The 21,409-nt window shown below is 38.5% G+C and overlaps 1 protein-coding gene across 1 annotated transcript in view; it reads right to left on the bottom strand.

The window, feature by feature from the left end:
• LOC126481438 (nuclear envelope integral membrane protein 1a) overlaps nt 1-21,409 on the bottom strand; it is a 112,326-nt gene that overhangs the window by 74,876 nt on the left and 16,041 nt on the right. Inside the window, exon 3 of the mRNA XM_050105194.1 lies at nt 18,557-18,770. Within this exon, the coding sequence (XP_049961151.1) occupies nt 18,557-18,770 (214 nt within the window). The remainder of the gene's footprint in view (nt 1-18,556; nt 18,771-21,409) is intronic.

Below are 21,409 nucleotides of genomic sequence, written 5' to 3'. Positions count from 1 at the left end.
GGTGCAGATCCTACAGTCTGAGAATCCAGAACGCAATCCTGATTCCAATTTTCCAACACACAAGGAGATCATGAAAATAATAAAATCACTGAAAAACACAGAGTACCTGGAGAAGATGGACTGATTGCGGAAATCTGGAAATTAGACCACACAAACACATCACAGCCAAAATACATAGAATCATCAAAAACATCTAGGAAACAGAAAAGGCACCAGAAGAATGAAAGTCAGCAATAATATACCCACTCCACAAGAAAGAAGACACAACAGACCCAACAACTACAGATGAATTTCACTACCGCCAGTGACATAAAAATTCTATCGAAAGCCCTGTTAAATTGGCTGGAGCCTCAATTAGGTGCCAGAGACCAAAATTGACGAGAAAGTCCAAGAACACCACAATAACATTCGTTGACTTCATGAAAGCTTATGACTCCATAGATAGAGAAATACACTTCATCACACTGGAAAAAATGAAGGCGGACAACAACTCCAGAATTCTGATCCAGGACACATTAACAAACACAATATCCAAAATGAAGTTTATGGAGAGATCTCAGGATTATTTAAAATCAAGAAAGGAGTGAGACAGGGAGATTGCATGTCACCCATTCTATTTAACTTGGTTTCAGAGAAAATAATCAGGACGTTGGACAAAGGAATCAAAGGGGTAAAGATGGAGAGATAAGGATAAAACCATCAACATAAAATGTCTAGCCTTTGCCGATGATCTAGCCATCATAACAAATAACAGAAAAGAATCCAAGGAAGTTCTAGAGACACTACAAAAATCTTCACATGAAACATGACTATAAATGTCATATGAACAAATGCAATACATTGACACAAAATCCACAGACAGACACCCACAGGCAACGAAGTATGGAAAGGTAACACAAGTAGATAGTTTCAAATACCTGGGAGATATTACACAAAAACAGGACTGAACGCAACATCCAATGAAGAAATGACCACAAAACTACAAAAAGTATACAAACTTACACGGAACCATTACAATGAAAGAAGTACTTCCATCAGTGCCAGTAGTCTTATGAGAGGCCTTGTATGCCTCAGAAACAACAGTACTCAAAGGAAGAGTGAAAATTAAGAAGATGGAAATACTGAGAAAGATCTACGGCAGATCTTCAGAAAGAGGGGATCTGGATAAAGAGATCAACAAAAGAGCTGTACAAATAGAGATGATTACCAGCAACATCAGGAAAAGAAGGGCAAAGTTCTATGGACACATACATGGTATGAACAAAAATAGATAGACCAAGAAAATTTTTAACATTGTGACAACTAATACAGTAAAAGTCAACTGGTAAAGGAAACCATAGTAAACCTCAAGAAACTGAACACCTCCACAGGAGACATGACAGACAGGGAAAAATGCAGAGGGAAAAGATCAGGAAACAGAAATTTCAGCAAATGCCCAAAGATAAGAAAACAGGAAAGAAGTGGACAGAAGAGCAGAAGACACAGTGACTGTAAGAGAGGCTTTTGGGAAGAATAAAGGAAGAGAGACAAAACAAGCCTTGAAAATTGATTGTGTTTTAGTGCTCTCCTTAACGGAGAATTAACAACAACAACAACAATAATAATAATAATAATAAGTGATGGCATGTCTTGTACTATATTATTCTGAGTACAAGACAAAGCAGATGCACCTGGTAATGTAAAACAAGTTTAGATCTGCCACAGCTTAATCACCAGTAATAGCATGATGTTACATGAAAATGGAAAAAGAAAATCCCCCTTTTTTCTTAAAAAAAAAAGGTAAGTGTAATTTGAAATACAGTAGTACAAAATAGGTATCTGCTTTATTTGTCTTCCTAATAGTCTGAAGTGTCACTACAACCTATGTAATCACAGAGGAATTTATGTTTTACAGTTGCGCATGTCCAAACAAAAGCTGTAACACAACCATGCAAAAGGGCGCACTGCAGAGAGAGAGAGAGAGAGAGAGAGAGAGAGAGAGAGAGAGAGAGAGAGAGAGAGAGAAGCACTATGTGAAACCTTCTCTGAGGTGGCTTTCACATATTTTTTTCCGTTATATTGTTTTACGTCTATGTATCAATTTGATAAATGGAATAGTATTGTTCACATACCTTTTAAAATAGTTACGCAATACTGTGCAGTCATATATTTTAGTGTCTTGTCAATGTAATTTCTTACAAAATTGGTAATGGCTTATGAGGAATGTGCTCCATTGTTTTAACAGTCAAGAAACGGATGGCTCATTTCAAATATTTGTCCAGAAGATTGTTCACACGGATATCCCAGAACCTCAATGGCAGGTAACAATATTGAGAAAGTGCACAGTGAGGTACTGAAAGACCAACAATTAAGGGTCTGTGAAAACTTGACTTCAGAAGACTACCATAAGACTTATTACAGTACCATGAGAAAGCTTTTCGCGAGATGGATGCCTCCTTTGTTGGATATCTGACCAAAAGCAAAGGTGAAAACTAATTCTCTCAGGAATACTTGGCTCATTTCAGAAAGAATCCAACTGATTTTATGTACTGCTTTGTTACTGTAGGTGAGATGTAAGTCTGCCACTTAGTGACAAAAAGAAACAAATTAAAACCTGGAAGATGGTAAAACTGCAACAAGAGGCAAAAGTTGATTTTATTTGTCAGAATAGTTTTGGCCAGTGTATTCTGGGACTGCAAAAGTGGCTTATTCTTACTAAATACTTCATGAACGGTAAAACAATAACTGGCAAATAAGGCTTAAGTTTTATGCTCCAAATGAGAAGTGGCCTAGATTGCAAATAAATGTCTTGTATGTATATAGACTTAAGTCCCCTGCTTGCTTCTGTTTGTACATATGAGTTAATCATCTCAGGAACTACTGGACAGATTTTGATTCTGACTTAAAGATAGACTGATTCATGAGGAAGGTTGATGCACATAATTCAGAAATATATCAAGGAAACTGGTTGAACTGTTATGAAAAAGTCCTCTGCTGCTGTGAAAACTATGCTATTGCCATCTAGTGGTACAACTACCACAACTCCACACACCAACAAAGCTTGAGCGAAACCTAACTTGGACCTGGTGGTCTGTGTGTGCCTGAAAACTGAAAGGTCTCTGGATCAAATCCTTGTTAGAGCATGGATTTTTCCACTGACTTGACTTACACTACCGGTCAAAAGTTTTCCATCACCCACAAAAAAAGCTATAGTCTAAACAGATCAGTAAAATAAATATTTTCTCAATCATTATGGACAATACTATATGGTGTAGATTTTAGCCTCATCAAAGATCCATACTTTGCCCTCAGAATAGCTGCACAAACTCTTGGCATTCTGGAGATACAATTTTGTGCTGTTTTTACATTACATGCCTGTAAATTATTCCACTTATCTGTAACATTACAAGTCCTCAGTTTTCTGACCTTGTTGTCACGTTCACCCCATAAGAGTTCAATGGGATTTAAGTCAAGGGACTGACGTGACCAAATTATTTTCTTCAGTTCCCCAAATTTCTCTTTTCTACTGACATACCGCCTGCACAAATTAGGACATTTGGGATCATCATCCTGCTGCAGAATAATCCCACAACTAATAAATATCCTGATAGTTTGAACTACATTGTTGATCAGTATGCTGTGTTATCCACCTTTTTCAATGTTGCATTAATTCTCAATACATCACTGACTTTATCACTCTCAAAACTTCCACATACCATGAAAGACCCTCCATTGCACTCCACCATTGGTGTCACACACTGGCTTTTCATATGTTCTCCATTAAGTCAACAAACAAGCATTTGACAATGGCTTCCAGATACTTCAAACTTAGATTCATCTGAATAACACCTTGGACCAACCCTGCACGGTCCAGTTTTAATGTTGCTGCACCCAGTGCAATCTATTTGCGTAATAAAGGTATTTTGGCCACTATACAGCCCTTTAAAAACAGCCCTGCACAGCTGAGACATGAGATTGGAGCTGCTTGCGTAGTATTTATTTCCTCATGAATTTCACATGCAATAAGAGTTCTCTGATGTTGACTTGGTACATACATGAACTGATCTTCCCAGTATGATGTTACTTGTGGTCTTTCAGATCGTGAAACACTTGCACTGGCAGCAGTTTGCTTTAACCGCTGCAATGTATAGGCCATTGTTACTATGTCTTACTAAAACAGCCTTCCTGGTGCAGAGCTACAACTAAAGCATATTTTTCAGTTCTAATTTCCTGTTTACATCTGAATAAGATGTAATACAATACGAACCCCTTTAGATGAACCCGATCAGGTATACATAAACACTACTAGATGCAAGCAAGTACTGTAAACTAACGCAAATTGCTACATAGACAGCAGAAAGTAAGAGGCCAATTAGAATGGAACCATCCTAGGTAAAGGCACGTCAGTGTTGTTGTAGACGTTCATCAGCGACCCTCTACGTGAACAATCAGTCAAATACACAACAGAAACTTATAATTGTTTTATTATCGGAATGGGAATGTGATTGAATATTCTAAATGAAGTCCTTATGAAGTCCGTAGTGCTGACAGGTGATTGAAAAGTTTTGATCAGTTTTTTTAACCTCTCAGTAATGCGGGCATTCACGAGAAGCAAAACATGGTATGGATTCCACGTTAAACTTTAGATCTTATTTTCCCAGAGCTGGATCGAAGCTGGGTTTGGTAAGCGATAAAGTGCCAGCTTAGTAACGGAAAAGTCGGAGGATCAAATTCTGGTCAGACTACAGATTTTTAGTTCTGTCTTTTTTTACCTAGCAATCAATTACCAATTATGTGGAGATTAGCCATAAATGAAACAAGTTTCAGACTTCACATTAAACTGTAGGTTGCCTCTTCCTGGTAGGATAACTGGCTAGGGAGACAAGTCGCCTAAGTGATCTTGCATCAGGACACTACACCATACAAAATAATTAACAGAATCTATGCATATATTCTACTACTATACATGTTATAAACTTAAGCCCCCACCACATTTTTCTGCCTATAAATGAGAGATAATCTCAAGAACTACTGTAGGGCTTATGAGAATGTTTTCATTACTGGGTAACAATGATTCACAAGGAAGGTTTGTGTATATAATTTAGAAATATTTGGTGAAAACTGGCTGAACTATAATGAACAACAGGCCCCCACCATTTCTGCTACCTGTATGTGAAGGCTACTCTCAGGTACTACTGGAGGGATTTTGATACTCATGGCAGACTGGCATGACCATAATGCCACCAAGTAAGTGGTTGTGGAAGGTCAACATATTTGAAGCAAGGCTAACATTGTTTACGGGTTGCAGTCAGGCAGCTCACACCTTTAGGCGCTGCACTATGCTGGCAAGTAGCAAGTGCTGCTTAAATTGTCTAATGTACAATGAGAGGCAAAAATGTTGCCAACAGAGATTTGTGCATGTCCAAGTTCAGAATCCCAATGTTCACAACTCTAGTGGTCTGTGGAGCTTCAGCTTGGTGTTTACATAATCAAATAGAAGCAATATAATAGTTAGGATGCAGAATATGTTGAGATTCAGTGCAGTTTAACTCTTTGTATCATTTCTCTTGAAAATCATTATTTGAGCACGTGGAAATGATTGAAATATAAGAACTTCACATCACTAGAATTACTACAATGACTAACTTTTCACTTTTGTTTCATTCGTTGAGTGGACAGGCTGACAGTTTATGAATATAAAGGAGTCAATTGTCTTTTTTTATTTTGACCTATGCAGTTAATATTTTAAATCTCAAATCACTACAAATAATGCAGTTGCAAGCTTTTCTAGGTTCCACATTCTTTGAACGAATTCCATTTTATAATAGTCTAATCTTTAAATAAACAGACAAATGGTCATAGTAAAAATATTGAAAATGGATGTTATTTATTTGTAATTACTTTGAAGACTACCTGGTGTGTCTATAGTTTCCAGCTAAGAGCAAAGTATCAGCTGATTGGCACACATCACAAGTCTGCTTCAAAATGGCTGACATGAGTGTTCATGAGAGAATAACTGCTCTCTCTGGAAATGGTTTAGTGCATCAGAACCAAGATATCATTATGATGATGGTGTTTCCACAGGAAGGAGATGGATTAGACGATTTAGAGATAAAGGTATGGCCGCGAGAGTCCTATACCTGGAACACCATGATTCTCTACACGAAGATAAGATGAAGAATTGGTCACAGCAGCCTAGAATGCTCCTTTGTCTTGTCCAGGAACTAAATAGCTTCACATTTCCCGGGTCATCGAGAACTGCTCTCAGAAAATTAAAGAACTGTCATGTTCATATCAAAGACGACATGTCATGGATAGACTAGCAATTGTGAATTATTGGGAAGATGTCAACTGGAGGACAGTCATTTTCTCCGACAAGTGCACAACTGAATCCATGAGCAGAGGGCCTGCTTTGTGGCCACACGTGCTAGAAGTGGACACAGAAGTGTGAAATGTTGGGGCTGGATGTCTTATATGGGTGCAGGTACTTTAGAATGTATCCAACACAAGTTCAATTCAGCACACTATGAATGTTTCCTTGGAAATGTAATTATCCATGGAGGCTAACTTTGGTACCCTGAAGGATGTTGTATTTACCAACATGATAATCATTCATCACACACTAGCATTAAGATTCAGAGCTGTTTTCAATGGAGGAAATTATTATTCAGTGCCTTCCTTGGCCTCCAGTCATCTGATCTCAATGCATTAGAGTGCCTATGGGCTCAAATTAAGAAGACTGCGCACCAATTGGCCAGACCCTCCTCCATAAACTGAGAATGCCTGGTAGGATTTTGTTCATTCTTCATGGGACAGAACTACAATGGATGATGACTTTTTGTATAGACTCGTCCATTCTATGCCTCAAAGGATCCAAGCTGTTCTTGATGCCAATAGCATTTGGACAATATGTTGAAGCTACACGTAGCCTACTCTTAATTTTATTTTATTTTATTTTTCTGTATTAGGCCTACATAGTTATTAGGCCAACAATGTTAATTTCAAAATATACATTTACTTGCTGTTATATTATTAGTATTTTTATGGGAGGTCAGACGAATATCACTCCCCAAGGACAATTATTTTTATTGTTATGGGAGGTCAGATAAATACTACCTTCCAGGAAAGATTTTTTTAGACGTCAAATTCACAAACCGTAATTAATTATTTACTGATGAGAATATGAAAAAAGTAAAAAAGGAAAATATATTTTAATCACAAAAAGTAAATAAAGCACAAAACATCTGATGTGATTAAGAAAAAAGGCTGCAATGAGATTCAATACAACACACACTATAGTTAACAGTACAGTAAGCTAACATGCTACCAAGGAACTACCGACCTCTTCTTTGCAGCGTAACTGCCGAATAGGCCTACCATCATTGAAGAATGTATATTAAACTGGAAACAACAGATACAGGGAGGCACATCCCCTTGCTACACAACTGCGCGTAAGGATTTAGAATAATACACCAATCATCTGATACGTTTCTCTTGGCTGAAAACTACAGACATTATATTCGAATGTATATTTCTTTTGATCTGTTGACATATTTCATTAGCTGATATATGATTTGTTGTCTTTGTTTATATCATTATTTTACTTGTATTAAATTGTGTCCTGGTAAGCAGTATACTCAATTGCAGGAAAAATACAACCACACAAGTGACTAGTTTAACCTGAAATGTCAAATAACTTTTTTATATGCTGTGAAATATGTGGGAAATCAGCTACCTTAGAGAGAGATGAAATCAATTCTGAAGGTACTTTGGACAATATGTACACATATCTGATTTGATGCACATAACTTTCAAGTGGACTCAGGTCAGCTACTATACTGGGTACTGAATTGTATCTAAATTAGATAACCTGCACAATGAAGATATCAATGGTTTCTCAAATTACACCATAAAACACATAATTGATGTTATAGTGTCTCCTCAGGCTTATCTTATAAACTGTGTGTTTAAGCTGGAAAATTCCCTGATGTCTTGGAATTAAGAAGTGGTCCCAAGTTATAAGTGAGATAAAAAATAGAACTTACTATTATGGCCAATATCTTTCATCTCATATCTAAGGTATAGAATGCTGCATGGCTTTAGATCTAGTCTACCCATCATCGAAGATGTGGAATCTCTGGTTACAGATATTCTGAAATGTTTTGACAGCCATTCTTTTGCCTGCGTTCTGCTCCTTGGTCTGAGCAAACGATTCAATATTGTATCACATGACATCTTACCATTTACATTTGAACATTATGTTGGTAAGGACAAAGGGCTACTATTACTATTAATCAAATCGCATCTGTTAGACAGGATGTAAGTTGCCCTGGTAAGTAACTATATATCAAATGTCCTACCTGTTACTGTAAGGAGTGACACCATTCTGTCCTGGGGCCCTATTCTTTTTCTAACATACAGGGTGTTTCACAATTCATATTACAGGCTTCTAGGGGTTGCAGAGGGGATTTAGTAGATAAAGTTTTGATAAGCAACCTATGTCTTGTAATGTACTACTTGGGCACAAAATGGGTTTGGAGCTATTGCATCAGCATACTATGAAAGGAAATATGTATATACTTTTTTACCATTACATTATTATTATTTATTTATTTCACATTCACTCGCGCCAGCTTTATTTCTTCTGGTCTTTCTCCTTGTCCAATATTCTTTCATTCTCATACTTTGTAACCTTTTTCTCTATTCTAGGTCTATTTCTATCCTCGAAACCTGTGAAAGTCCAAATTTTTATTTTAAAGTCACCCTATTGTGTATCTCTGGTTTCTGTATTTCCATTTCTTCCAGATCTCTTTATATCTGTTGGATCAAATATAATTTGGTTCCCTTGTTTACCAGAAATTGTATTATTTGCTCTGTTAATCCCCCCTTCCTACCTGTCCATTTTAAGGAACTGTCCAAAGAACATGCTCCTTTTCCTGATGATGTCTGAGATTCGATCTTGGTACAGAGTTCTTGGTTTGCTCGACTTCTGAATTCACAATCTTCTTCTGTTCTACATCTCAGTATTCTCCTGAGAATCTGTCGTTCCACCAGTTCTAGTCTCCTAACGACTCCTGTTCTTACTAGGTTAAGAATTTCCTGTTGCGTATAAGGCTTCATAATGGGTAAGTCTGGTAATGTCTCAATTTTGCACTGATAGAATATTCTACTTATTGCAGATGCTTTTATCTAGTTTGTATGTTGAATTCATTTTGTTTATTTGTGTTCCCTTTGCTTCCTTTTCTATTAGCCCAGTTTCTGTACATTCTACCAGATATTTTAAACATCTCCATCTTCTGTATTTTCCCTCCTATTGTCATCAATCTAGGAACCATCCTGATGCCTGTCATAAACTGTCTTCTAGGCATAGATCTTTATTGTTATTGTTTCTGTGCTGAGATAAAACTGTTATCAATCAAAATATGTTAAAACGTGACGTACTTATACAAAGAGTAAGTCTAAAGAATACAGTTAACAAATGTCTGGGTGGGCTTCCACACAAATCTAAATAAATATAAAATAAAATCAGAACAGAAAGTGTATTTTTTATTCTTAATAAACCGACTGAAAAGTTAATGAGTGTGAATATGTCAGACTATTAGAAATTCATCTCGAACCATAATTGAAATGAGATGGACATCTGGATCAATTGTGCATTAAACAATTACAAGTTATTCACTTTTATGTAAATTAAAACCTTGCATCAATAATGAATAGCTTCTGCCTTCACATTATACTTTCTTCCACTATCACTGAACTTCCAGAATACTATAAGGACCAAATCTTACAATTCAAAAATAGTGTTTATGTTGCAAAAAACCTAGAGAGAACGTTACAGGTGCTCCCAAGAAGGAGTAATGCTGAACACATTTCAAAGAACAAAAAATACTAACTATATCTCCCGTCAATATTAAAGTTTGTTTTTTTCTCAATGAAAAAGCAAATCAGGTATTAACTTGTAGAAGCTCTATCCACAATTATGGAACAAGAAACAGAAACATTGTATTTACCTGACTGTAAGATGAGGTTTTTCCCAAATTCATCATTTGAAAAATACAGGGTTGTCTTACATCCACAGACAAAGCTTTATTTGCTGAGATCAATCTTTTTCATTATGACACAGCTAATGTTTGTCGTATTTGCACTGATGAAGCTTTGGTAGTTGAAGTCACAGGAAGGTTTAATTTGAAGATTTCAGAAGGGTGTGATGGAGTGTGGTGGCACTTGCATGGCTGAATGTTGGGAAGGTAGCAGCAAGCAGGCAGTAAATTTCATTGTGTTGCCAGACACAAAAATGCATCATGTGCATCTTGCTTTTTTATAAAAATCTACCATGTTTAAACTACAGTTCACGTGAATCTAAATATAGTCTGAACGGAGCTGAATTTCTTACTGACTAGTACTCTGCAATATTTTTACAGACAACAAATTAATTCTAACAAATTGATTCACACAAAAATCCAAAACACAGCATAATAAATGAAATATGATGTTCAACAGTGGTGATAATGCAGCTATTGCTTGATTGCACTGTTGATTTTCATGGTTAGCAACAAATGATGAAGCACACTATTGGCCTGAAGTGGTTCGATTTCTGCAGATTGAGCACTAAGAAGCCAAGAATGTAACATATTCTTGTTACATAGTTTGCTTAATGCTGTAAGAACAATACACAGCAGCAATCGATAATGGATGCAAATTACAGCTGTGACTGTTGAGAGCTGTGGGTCTACAAGTCCATAATTGGTTCACGCAGGGTAATTTTAAATTTGTTGTGACTCAAGGTGCAGACGACATAAACATATATGCTGCAGGAAGGTATGATGCCACTGGAGTGGATGTTCGAAAGTAGTCTCAGATAATGAATGAATTCTTGATCATCAGTTCTACATGTCATACTGTTAAGGGAACAAATGAATTACAACAGCAAGTTGTTCAGTGTGTGCTAGAGTAATGCAATTGAGGCTTACCAATTAATAAATTAGCACAATGAAGGCACTGAAGATAAAGAGGAACTTTCCAGCTGCATGCGTTGTAGAACTCAAAGCAAGTATCAGCTGGTGTGGGACAATGAAGACGAGAGGCATGCTTACATAATAAAGCAGAACAACACTAGCTCTGCGATTTCCCACAGCTTTTGATCAGAAACTTCTAGTACATCAACATCATATACTTATTTTGACAAGGAGACCACACAGCAACCGAATTTTTTTTTATATTTATGGTACGTGAAGATTGGAACTCAATTATCAATTGCTAAAGCAGTTTGACAAAACTTTAAAAAAGCCTCGAGAAAATCGACTGAAGTTTTCTGAGCATCTTCAATTCTCTAAACTAAGGTTGACTTCTTTCGACGGGCCGTGTGGCTCTGTGGTACTCTGCTTGGCCGCCACATGGGTGGCATGTGTTGGATAATATCCCACAGTAAATTTTTAAATGAAGCTGCATGTCCTATGAGCATTTCCTGAAGCAAAAAATACATAAATACAAAAAAATTATATGTAACTTTTTTAAATTTTAAAAATCTTTGCTAACAGTATTTTATTAAGTACTGGTAATTAAGAATTTGTATTCGCAATTACAACTTAAGTTTTGTGCACAATATGTAATAGAAATAAAGAAATGCTATTTTTCATAAAAATGATATGGTTGATAATTAGCATATAACTGACGAATTTTGTATTTAAATAAGTATTCAAAGTGAACAGCAAGTAGGGAAGGAGGAGGAAATTTTTAACCAAAATGAGACTCAAAATGGCTCTTATCAGTCTCAAGTACTGCTGGTATCATTTTCCTTTTTTTATTTATGCACTTTGCACTTCGTGGAAATGCTCGTGGAACACTCACATTTGTTTAAAAATTTGCATCAGCCTGAAACCGAACCCAGGTTACCAATCTTGCAGGCAAACATTGTACCACAGAGTCACATAGCCCTTTGGAGTTTTGAACTTTATTTAGGGAATTAAATAGGCTTGTAAAATTTCGCACATAATTTTCTCAAGAATTTTTGAGAATTGCATCAAACTGCTTTGCCTGTTCCATATTTGAGTTGAGCACTTCACGTACTTTTACTTCACATACCATAAATACAAAAAGTTACAAGAAATCCGAATGCTGGTAATATCCTTGTAAGAAAACATCATGACTATTTACAACTGATAGTGTTAACTGTTTTTGGCAGACCTTAAGGTACTTTTTATCAATAAAATAGTTTGTAAAATTGATTAGAATACTTCAAAATAAAAATTTCTCAAAGAGCTCTTTTTAAGGTGGTGAGGGCATCATCCTATTGTTGGGTTAACACAGTTATATAGATTTAGAATATATTAGACTAAGTGAGTGCTAGAATAACATTAAACATACTGCCACAAAGCTGCAGAAGAAACTACCACTGGCAGTAAAAGAGCTACTTTACAGTTCCTTCAAGAAGTATTTACAGAACCTATTAATCAACAGTTGTGTTCATGAGTGGAGGAATTCTGTAACAGTGTGGTATCCTAAACCTAACATGTAATTTTTAATGTAAAATCTCATTATTCTATACATTCGTAAGGGCAGGTACCAGTACCACTATTATGTACATCATCAGTAGTTGACATAACAAATTTTCCTGTTTCTTGCTATAACATACTGTTGCTGTTATAAACTTCTGTATGTCTCAAGTTTGTCTCTCTTCAGAGATTCCTTTCGCCTGACCATTTCAAAATTTTGAGGCACTATTTTTCTTTTGTGGCACGTTACTTTAACGGCTCCTCTGGTGTTCTTTAATTCCCTTTTACCATCCTCTTCAGTCAGTATTGGTTGTAGACAAATAGCATTCATTCATAGAGATATTTCTTCTTTCAACATGTGTTTTCTGAAGACTATTTGATCATTCAATCTCACTTGTTGGATTTTTCACCAACCCCACATTTGTTATCTGCATTAGAAAGGTGTTGCTCTGTTCCTACCTCTGTGTGTGTGTGTGTGTGTGTGTGTGTGTGTGTGTGTGTGTGTGTGTGTGGTGGGGAGGGGGGGGGGGGAGGGGGGAGGAGGCGGCATGCACGCATGGGGTCTATGAAGGGAGAAAACTGCAAAGAGATCAATGCTTGATTACAGTAAGTGGTTTGAAAAGTATGTGGGTTAAACAGAGGAGACTTCCCTGTCAATTCTAGCATGTTTGTCACCACTATCATTACATGATCCATATTATTTTATTTTTATAGATTATTTCTAGTGTTCGTCATAGTATGTGTCAGTGTCTTCCTTTTCCCTTCAGCTGATGCAGTCTTCCTTTTCCCTTCAGCTGATGCATTAAGTACCTGTAACTAAGATGATACCACCACCACCACCACCACCACCACCACCACCACCACCACATGTTCTGCTTATTGGCAGGTTTCTGACACCACTGTTGTCTCCATCTAATAATGTTCCAACATGACTGCTTCGTAAGCATTGTATCTTCTCTTTTCACCTCATCTTGAATTTTTGTCTTTTCCTTCCTATTTTCTTCTGTCCCCCTAGTGCACGACAGATAGCCATTAGAATTCCTTTTCCTTGCAATATTTGCCCCACTCAGTCTGCTTTCCTTTTCTCAATAAGGTTTAGAAGGGTTCTTTGTTCCTTTATTCTCTGCAATAAGTCACAGTTCTCCACTTTACCCATCCATTTTATTTTTGCCATTCTCCTCCATACCAACTTCTTCAAAGTGCAGCACTCACAGCCGTACAGAAAAAACACTCCACATAAAGAATTTAATCAACCTTCCCCTTAAATCCAATGCCGATTTGATACATAATAAGCATTTCTTTTTATGGAACACTTCATTTGCCATTGCAATTCTTGATCTTATTTCTTTTTCACTCTTCGAGTTATCAGAGTGCTCCAAAATATCTTTACAGTCCAATTTCACATATGGTTTTCACTTTAATATGCCTTATACCATGTATTCTCCTCACCTTAGTTTTCTGTGTTTATCTTCTCTTTTACTTATGCAATGCCTCAGTTATTGACACCTATAGTTGTAGAATCTTAGTATATATTCTGAGATCAAACATATTGAGGTATTTTGAACAGAACGACCTCCTCCACACCAACCAGCACTGATTCCAAAAACATCAATAATGTGAAATGCAACCCACACTTCTCTCACACGACTTACTGAAAACCACGGCACTCAGGCAGATGCAGTATTTCTTGATTTCTGAACAGTATTAGATTTTTTACCACACCTACATCCACTACCAAAAGTATGGTCATACGGGGTATCAATCAAAATTTGTGACTGTACTGACGATTTTTTGGTAGGGAGAATGCAGAAAGTTATTCTGCCTGGAGAGTCATTGCAGATGTAGATGTAACTTTGGGAGTACCCTAAGGAAGTATGTTGGCTTCCTTGCTGTTCGTGTTGAATATGAATGACCCTGTGAACAATATTAATAGTAACATCAGAATGTTTGCCGACGATGCAGTTTTCTGTAGTGAAGTACAATCTGAAGGCAGATGCACAAATGTTCAGTCAGATCTTAAGATTTCAAAGTGGTGCGAAGATTGGCAACTTGCTTTAAATGTTCAAAAATGTACAACTTTGTGCTTCATAAAATGAAAAGACTTAGCCTCCTGTAACTATAATGTCAATAAGTAACCACTGTAAATGATACGTTCACATAAATGCCTGGGTGTAACACTTTGTAGTGACATGGAATGCAATGATTACATAGGCTCAGTCGTGGGAAAAGCGGGTAACAGACTTCAGTTTACTGGTAAAATACTACAGCAATGCAATCAGTCTACAAAAGGAGATGGCTTAGAAATCACTCTGTGACAGCCTATAATACTGCTCAAGTGTGTGGGATCTGTGCCAAACCACACTATATGGGGTATGTTGAACATGTACAGAGGAGAGCAGATCAAATAGTTACAGGCTTGTTTGTGCCTGCAGGAGAGTGTCACAGAGCTGTTGAAAGACCTTAACCACCAGACTCGAAGATAGTTTACATCTGAGAAAGCCTACTTTCAAAATGCAAAGAACCGGCTTTAAATGATGACAACAAGAATACACTACAACCACGTACATCTCATTCCTGTTGGGATCAGTTGCTTATAACAAAGCAGCGACGCCAGAAGATAGTAACGATTTGCAGAATGACCTCCAGAGAACCGACGAATCGTGCAGGCTGTGGCAGTTGATCCTCAATGTAAATAAATGTAACATTGTGCATACATAGGAAAAGAAATTCACTACTGTACAGCTAAACTATTCATGAAAAATCACTGGAAACAGTATCTACCATAAAACATCTATGAGTAACTATCCAGATCTACCTGAAGTGTAAAGACCACATAAAACAAACAGTAGCAAAAGCGAATGTCGGACAGATCCATATGAAGAATGTCAACAAAATGTAACTCGTTCACAATGAAAGTGGCTTACACAGAATTTGTTCAATTAATTCTTGAGTATTTTTCACCTGCCTGGAATCCCTACCAGGTAGGATTGATATAAGAGATAAAGAAGATCCAAGGAAGAGTGGGACGTTTCATCACGCGATCATTTAGTGGGTGCAAGAGCATTATGGAGATACTCAACAAACTCCATTGGCAGATGTTACAAGAGACATTTTGCATTGTGGAGAGATTTACTTCTGAAATTTTGAGAGAGCACTTTCCCCCCCCCCCCAATATGTCTTGCGTAATGACCACGAGGAGAAAATTCAAGAAATTAGAGCCAATACAAAGGCTTACTGCAATAATTCTCCTAATCTGCTATTTGCAAGTGGAACAGGGTTGGAGGGCTAAGTTAGTGGTACAAAAAATAGCCTGTGCCATACATCATTAGGTGGCTTCCAGAGTATGATGTAAACAGACACAAGGACAGGATTAGATTAATTACAGCATGCCCAGAGGCATTTAAGCAGCCATTCTTCTCAAATTCCATGTGTGAATGGAACGGAGAAAGTCTTAATACCTTATGCAACTGTATGTGGCCTCTGTCTTGCATTTCATAGTGGTTTGCAAAGTATGAGTGTCGATGTAGATATTATCCAAAGAGAGATTCTTTTATCTGCAAGTAGCACCACGTCATCAGCAAATGTGATGCACTCAATCTGATGACATTTGCTTACTACTTTCTTCTTGGAAACCTAACATCTTCATTATCGAGTTTTTGATATGTATGGTAAACAGTGTTACTAAAAGACAACAACTCTGTCTAGGTCATCTTTAATTTCAAACCAAACTGCCACACTTCTTAGCGTCATGGCTGTTTCTGTCTTGTTCCCTATCAAACTTTAATTATGATGCCATTCCTTAACTGAAGTGATGTAAAACAAACACCGTTAGAACAGGCCTTGAAGGCCCAAAGGTACCGACCGGCCGCCGTGGCATCCTCAGCTCTTATCTATCACTGAATGCGGCCGTTCTCAGTTTTCATAACCAGTGCCGCTACTTCTTAATCAAGTAGCTCCTCAATTGGCCTCACAAGGGCTGAGTGCACCCCACTTGTCAACAGTACTAGGCAGACCCGGACGGGGACCCATCCAAATGCTGGCCAAACCTGACAGTGCTTAACTTTGGTGATCTGATGGGAACTGGTATTACCACTGCAGCAACGTCATTGGCAACTGATTGATGTGCATGTTCTAATATGTTTCTCTAATATATTTCTCATCTACTGATGTAACCACCACACACTGTGCTCATTTCTTCTTACCTACTCCTATCTACAATATGGCAGTGTTCTAAACCTCTGGTACCCGATAGTCATTTGAATATTTGCTACCACCACAGTATTTACCTCGTACACTCTGATAATCTTACTTAGTTCCTTTCCTTTTGCACCAGTATGTTGAACATTCCAGGCTGCAGTGGTTAGTTACACTCCTGTTCAACCATATCCTTGCTTGTAAACGATGTTACCCATCCTTTATGTGAGGCTGTGAGTAAAACTTGCAATCATGTTGGAACGTATCCAGTATAAGACCGTTTACCTCATGATGGAGTAAATTGGACAAGTGGAGATGCCAGCTTGAGACCTCACTCACCCATTTTCTATAGGAGTTGTCTCACTTTGAAGACACAACGGGAAGAAATGTGAAGAAGGTGAGTAAGTTATTTGAAGGAACGTTTAGACGTTTATAATATACAGTACTCTTAAAAGATGATTTCTTGGTAAATGAAACCAGCTATTATAGTTGATACATACTCAATATTTCAGCACAAATGTCAAATTCACCTAAAGTGCACACAGTATGAGGTGTCTCCTATCAGTGTAGGTGGCTACGCGGGAAAAGAGACTGGCAGTGACAGTGTGTTCTGAGCAAACAAATGATCATGGTGAGTATGAACTCATTCATACACACACACACACACACACACACACACACACACACACACACACACACACACACACAGACAGATTGGGTCTCTCTTCTAAGAGCCATTTTCTCTGGTGTTTTGGCAGATATTTGCAATTTTGTTTCTGCACTGTGTAGATGGAGTCAGCCCAAACCATTACTGCTCATCATGTCTTATGTGATGCCAACTGCCAATGGAAAGTGTTTCTAATTACAACAAAAATTTTATGTGCCAATTTTATGAAGTGCTCCAAAATAGCTTAGCCTGATATTTATAGCTTTTGTCCATTAAGGCCTTTGTCAGCAACAGACACACACACACACACACACACACACACACACATGCGCAAATGCAACTTGCACACACATCTGCAGTCTCAGATAACTGAAACCACGCAAGTTGTGTGTGTGTGTGTGTGTGTGTGTGTGTGTGTGTGTGTGTGTGTGTGTGTTGCTGACAAAGGCCTTAATGACCAAAAGCTATGATTGTGTGAATCTTTTGTTGTGCCTATCATGAATCAGCATCTCCGCTATATGGTGAGTAGCAACTTTCCTTCTCTAATTTTGTTACATTCCATCCTGGATTTTCCATTGTTTGATTCTAGCCTGATATTTGTTTTATCAATATGTATCAAGAGAGACAGTGAAACATGAAGAATAAACAGCAATCTAGCTGCAACTCAGTAGCGATGCATGCTTGGCAGTAGCACTCAGTGCGAGCCAAGGCAGTGCTGTCACGCTGGAATACTCATATTCTTTGAGTCCTACTGTCCCCGTTAGTACATAAAACTAAAACAAATATCAAACATGACAAATCTGGGACGTCTTTATCTAATTAGCACATAAAATCCCCTTTAAAAATAATTTTGTTTGTAATGGTTAACAAACTGATAATTTTCATGGACACTGGGTGTTGCATAAAAGATGGAGTGAGAGCTATTTGTTTGGGCTGACTCCAGCCACACAATGCAAAAACAAAATGGCATCTGCTGAAAGGCCAGAGAAAATGTGCCTCGTGGCTCTTAGGAGAGAGAAAATATACAAGCAACATGCAGGATTTGTTAATTCTACAGAAACACAATTCATGCATACTGAGAGTTGGAACAGCAGTTAAAGGGACTAGTAAGCTTCTTGTCCTGAAATAATACTGTCTAAAGCACTGTGGCATTTTTCTCTTTTCAGTTACCTTCTATATCACACATTTCACTCTTGTTGCAGCTGATGAAAAAAATAGCACTTACGCAGATGGAGGAGCTCCACAGTATATTTTCCCCGCTTCATATTGTACACACCAACACATGTGCGGTTGAAAGGATCAAGATGGTGTATATTAGACTTAGAAGAAAGCAGACTGAAACTCCACGAGGACTGCTGCAATTCCAGCTGCTCTGCAACTTCTTCTGGCGTGTGTCCCAAATAGACATCATAATTACTAGGATCCACATTTATTTTCAACTGTAACATATTTTAGAACAATTTCAGAAAAAAGAGGTTCCTATAAAAATGCAATTCACACAACTTATCTACTAAAGGCAATAAACTGGTTACAAATATTTATAGGCATATGCCACATAGCACTGATGGGCATCTAGAGGAAAAAAAAAATTTAATTTTACTTTCATTTATATAAGAAAGATACTATTTTATAATAATTTCAAGTCACTATTTCTTCTATGCCAGTGAGGAATGAAAGCTCCCTGCTATGTAACTATAAATTACAGATACAGAGCAATGGGGTCCCCTAACGAAATCTTATTTGTGAAGACGGACTGATCTATAGCATAGCCTAAAGTCTGTGTTTGATGATGATGATGATGATGATGATGATGATATGGGTTGAGGGGGCGCTCAACATCACGGTCATCAGCGCTCTGATGAAAAATCAACAGGAAATCTCATGGGTGGAGACGAAGGCTGTCCCCACATGCAGAACAGTTTATAACGTACTAAAGTCTGCCACCCTTCCCCACCAGTTTAGGGATGAAGCCTGATAGTTCACAAAATTTCACCACTCTGTTAACACTGGTATCGGTATCTGCGAGGACGGTTGGCAGATCTCCTGTGAGACCAAGGGCTGTCCTATTATCAGTATACAGGACGCATGTAACCACAATATGCTGAACTGAAAGTGGCACGCCACAAACTTCACAGAAAGGTGGATCCTCCCCCCGGAGGAGGAAGCTATGTGTGAAAGGGCTATGCCCAATGTGCAGTTTGGTAAGCAAAACCTTCCAGCGGTGAGGCTGACACGAAGTCCGCCAAGCTTTTGTGGTCGGTTTGAGTGACCACAGTTTGTTGTTCGACACCTGCAACCATTCAGTCTCCCACTGATGCATGATGCATCTGTCAGAAAATGAGATAATGGCATGCAACGGGATGGGACATTGACGTACAGCACCATCCCAACATGCTTCCTTGGCAGCTTTATCAGCCATGTCATTACCCTGTATCCCAACGTGGCCAGGTACCCAGCAAAAGATCACCTCCTTGCCATGGCGTTGGAGCCGCTGTAAGCAGTCATGGATCAGCTGAATCAGCGGGTTTACCGGATACAGTTGGTGAAGCGCTTGCAGTGCACTATGAGAATTGGAACAGACAAAAAAACTCGTATGGTGATGTGTGTGAACCCTCTACAGTGCCATTAGAATGCCATATAACTCAGCATCATAATTTGTAAATTGTTCTGGAAGACGCACTTTAAAAATCCTATCAGGGAAAAACCACAGAACAACCAAGAGCATTCCCCTGCCGGGATCCATCTGTATAAATAACGATAAAACGATGGTACGTACTTAAAATAGACGAAAACAAAGTTGTAAAAACCATATCTGGAGTACAATTTTTCGGGTACTGCGTCAAGCTTAAAATCACTTTGTGCCTCCGAAGACACCAAGGCGGCAGTGCGTTCCATCCCTGGGTGTGTATTTTCATGCCCGAGAGATCCAGATCCTTGAGGCAGGCCATAGCACGTATACCAAATGGCTGGGTCACGTGGGGCCAATTCCTGAATAGTCGTTCGAAGGCGGGTTGGATCACTGAACTAAATGCCAAAGACTGAGGTGATGCTGAGATTTTCAGCGCCTCTCAAGCCAAAAGGATACGTCGCCAAATCCAGAGTGGTGGTTCACCAGCCTCTGCACACAGACTCTGAATTGGGCTGGTCCGAGAGGCTCCAGTTGATATCCAAATGCCCGCACGGTGGACAGCATCTAACATCCAGAGGTAGGAAGGATGGGTCGATCCATAGACCATGCTGCCATAGTCTAAGCGTGATCAAACAAATACCTTATAAAACTGTAGGAGGCAGGACCTGTCAGCTCCCCATGTTTTTCCGCCAAGGCATTTCAAAATGTTCAACAAGCGGACGCCCTTTGTTCGTAGGTCTTTCAGGTGTGGGAGCCATGTCAATTTTGAGTCAAATAATAGACCCAAAAAGCACACTGTGTCTTGAAAAAGTAAAATACGTCCCCCCCCCACTGTAAGCTATAGTTGGTTAAAACTCCGAAGAGCATGATTAAAATTGGCACACACAGTCTTCTCAGGTGAGAACCGAAAACCAGTTGTCTGGGCCCAGGTTTCCAGCCTCCTAATGCTGAGCTGTAACTGCCTTGTCATCGTCATAAGACCAGAGGAAGAGCAGAAGATTGCAAAGTCATCCACAAACAAAGAGCATTTGACAGGGCTCCTGACTGCAGAGGAAATGCCATTGATAGCGATGGCAAACAATGTAACACTGAAGACACTGCCCTGGGGCACAGCACTCTCCTGAACATAGCAATCAGATATGGCACCGCCAATGTGATAACGAAAACGCCTGTCCTCGAGGAAGGATTGGATCAGAAGTGGCAGGCATACACGTAGTTCCCATTCATGAAGTTGGCGAAGGATATTGTACCTCCAAGTAGTGTCATGCTTTTTCGAGGTCGAAAAACACACAAACTGAATGGTTTCGGTGTAAGAAGGACTCCTGTATCGCCATTTCCAGTAGTATTAAGTTGTCAAGAGTGGAATGGTAGCACATGAAACCACACTGGGAGTGGCTCAGGTAACCTTAGGATTCGAGCAGCCAAACGAGGCGGCAGTTGACCATGCAT

This window comes from Schistocerca serialis, chromosome 5, assembly GCF_023864345.2.
Source record: "Schistocerca serialis cubense isolate TAMUIC-IGC-003099 chromosome 5, iqSchSeri2.2, whole genome shotgun sequence".
Classification (NCBI taxonomy): Eukaryota; Metazoa; Arthropoda; class Insecta; order Orthoptera; family Acrididae; genus Schistocerca; species Schistocerca serialis.
Note: the sequence above shows the minus strand (reverse complement) of the source record. Positions and strands in the feature narration are given on the sequence as shown.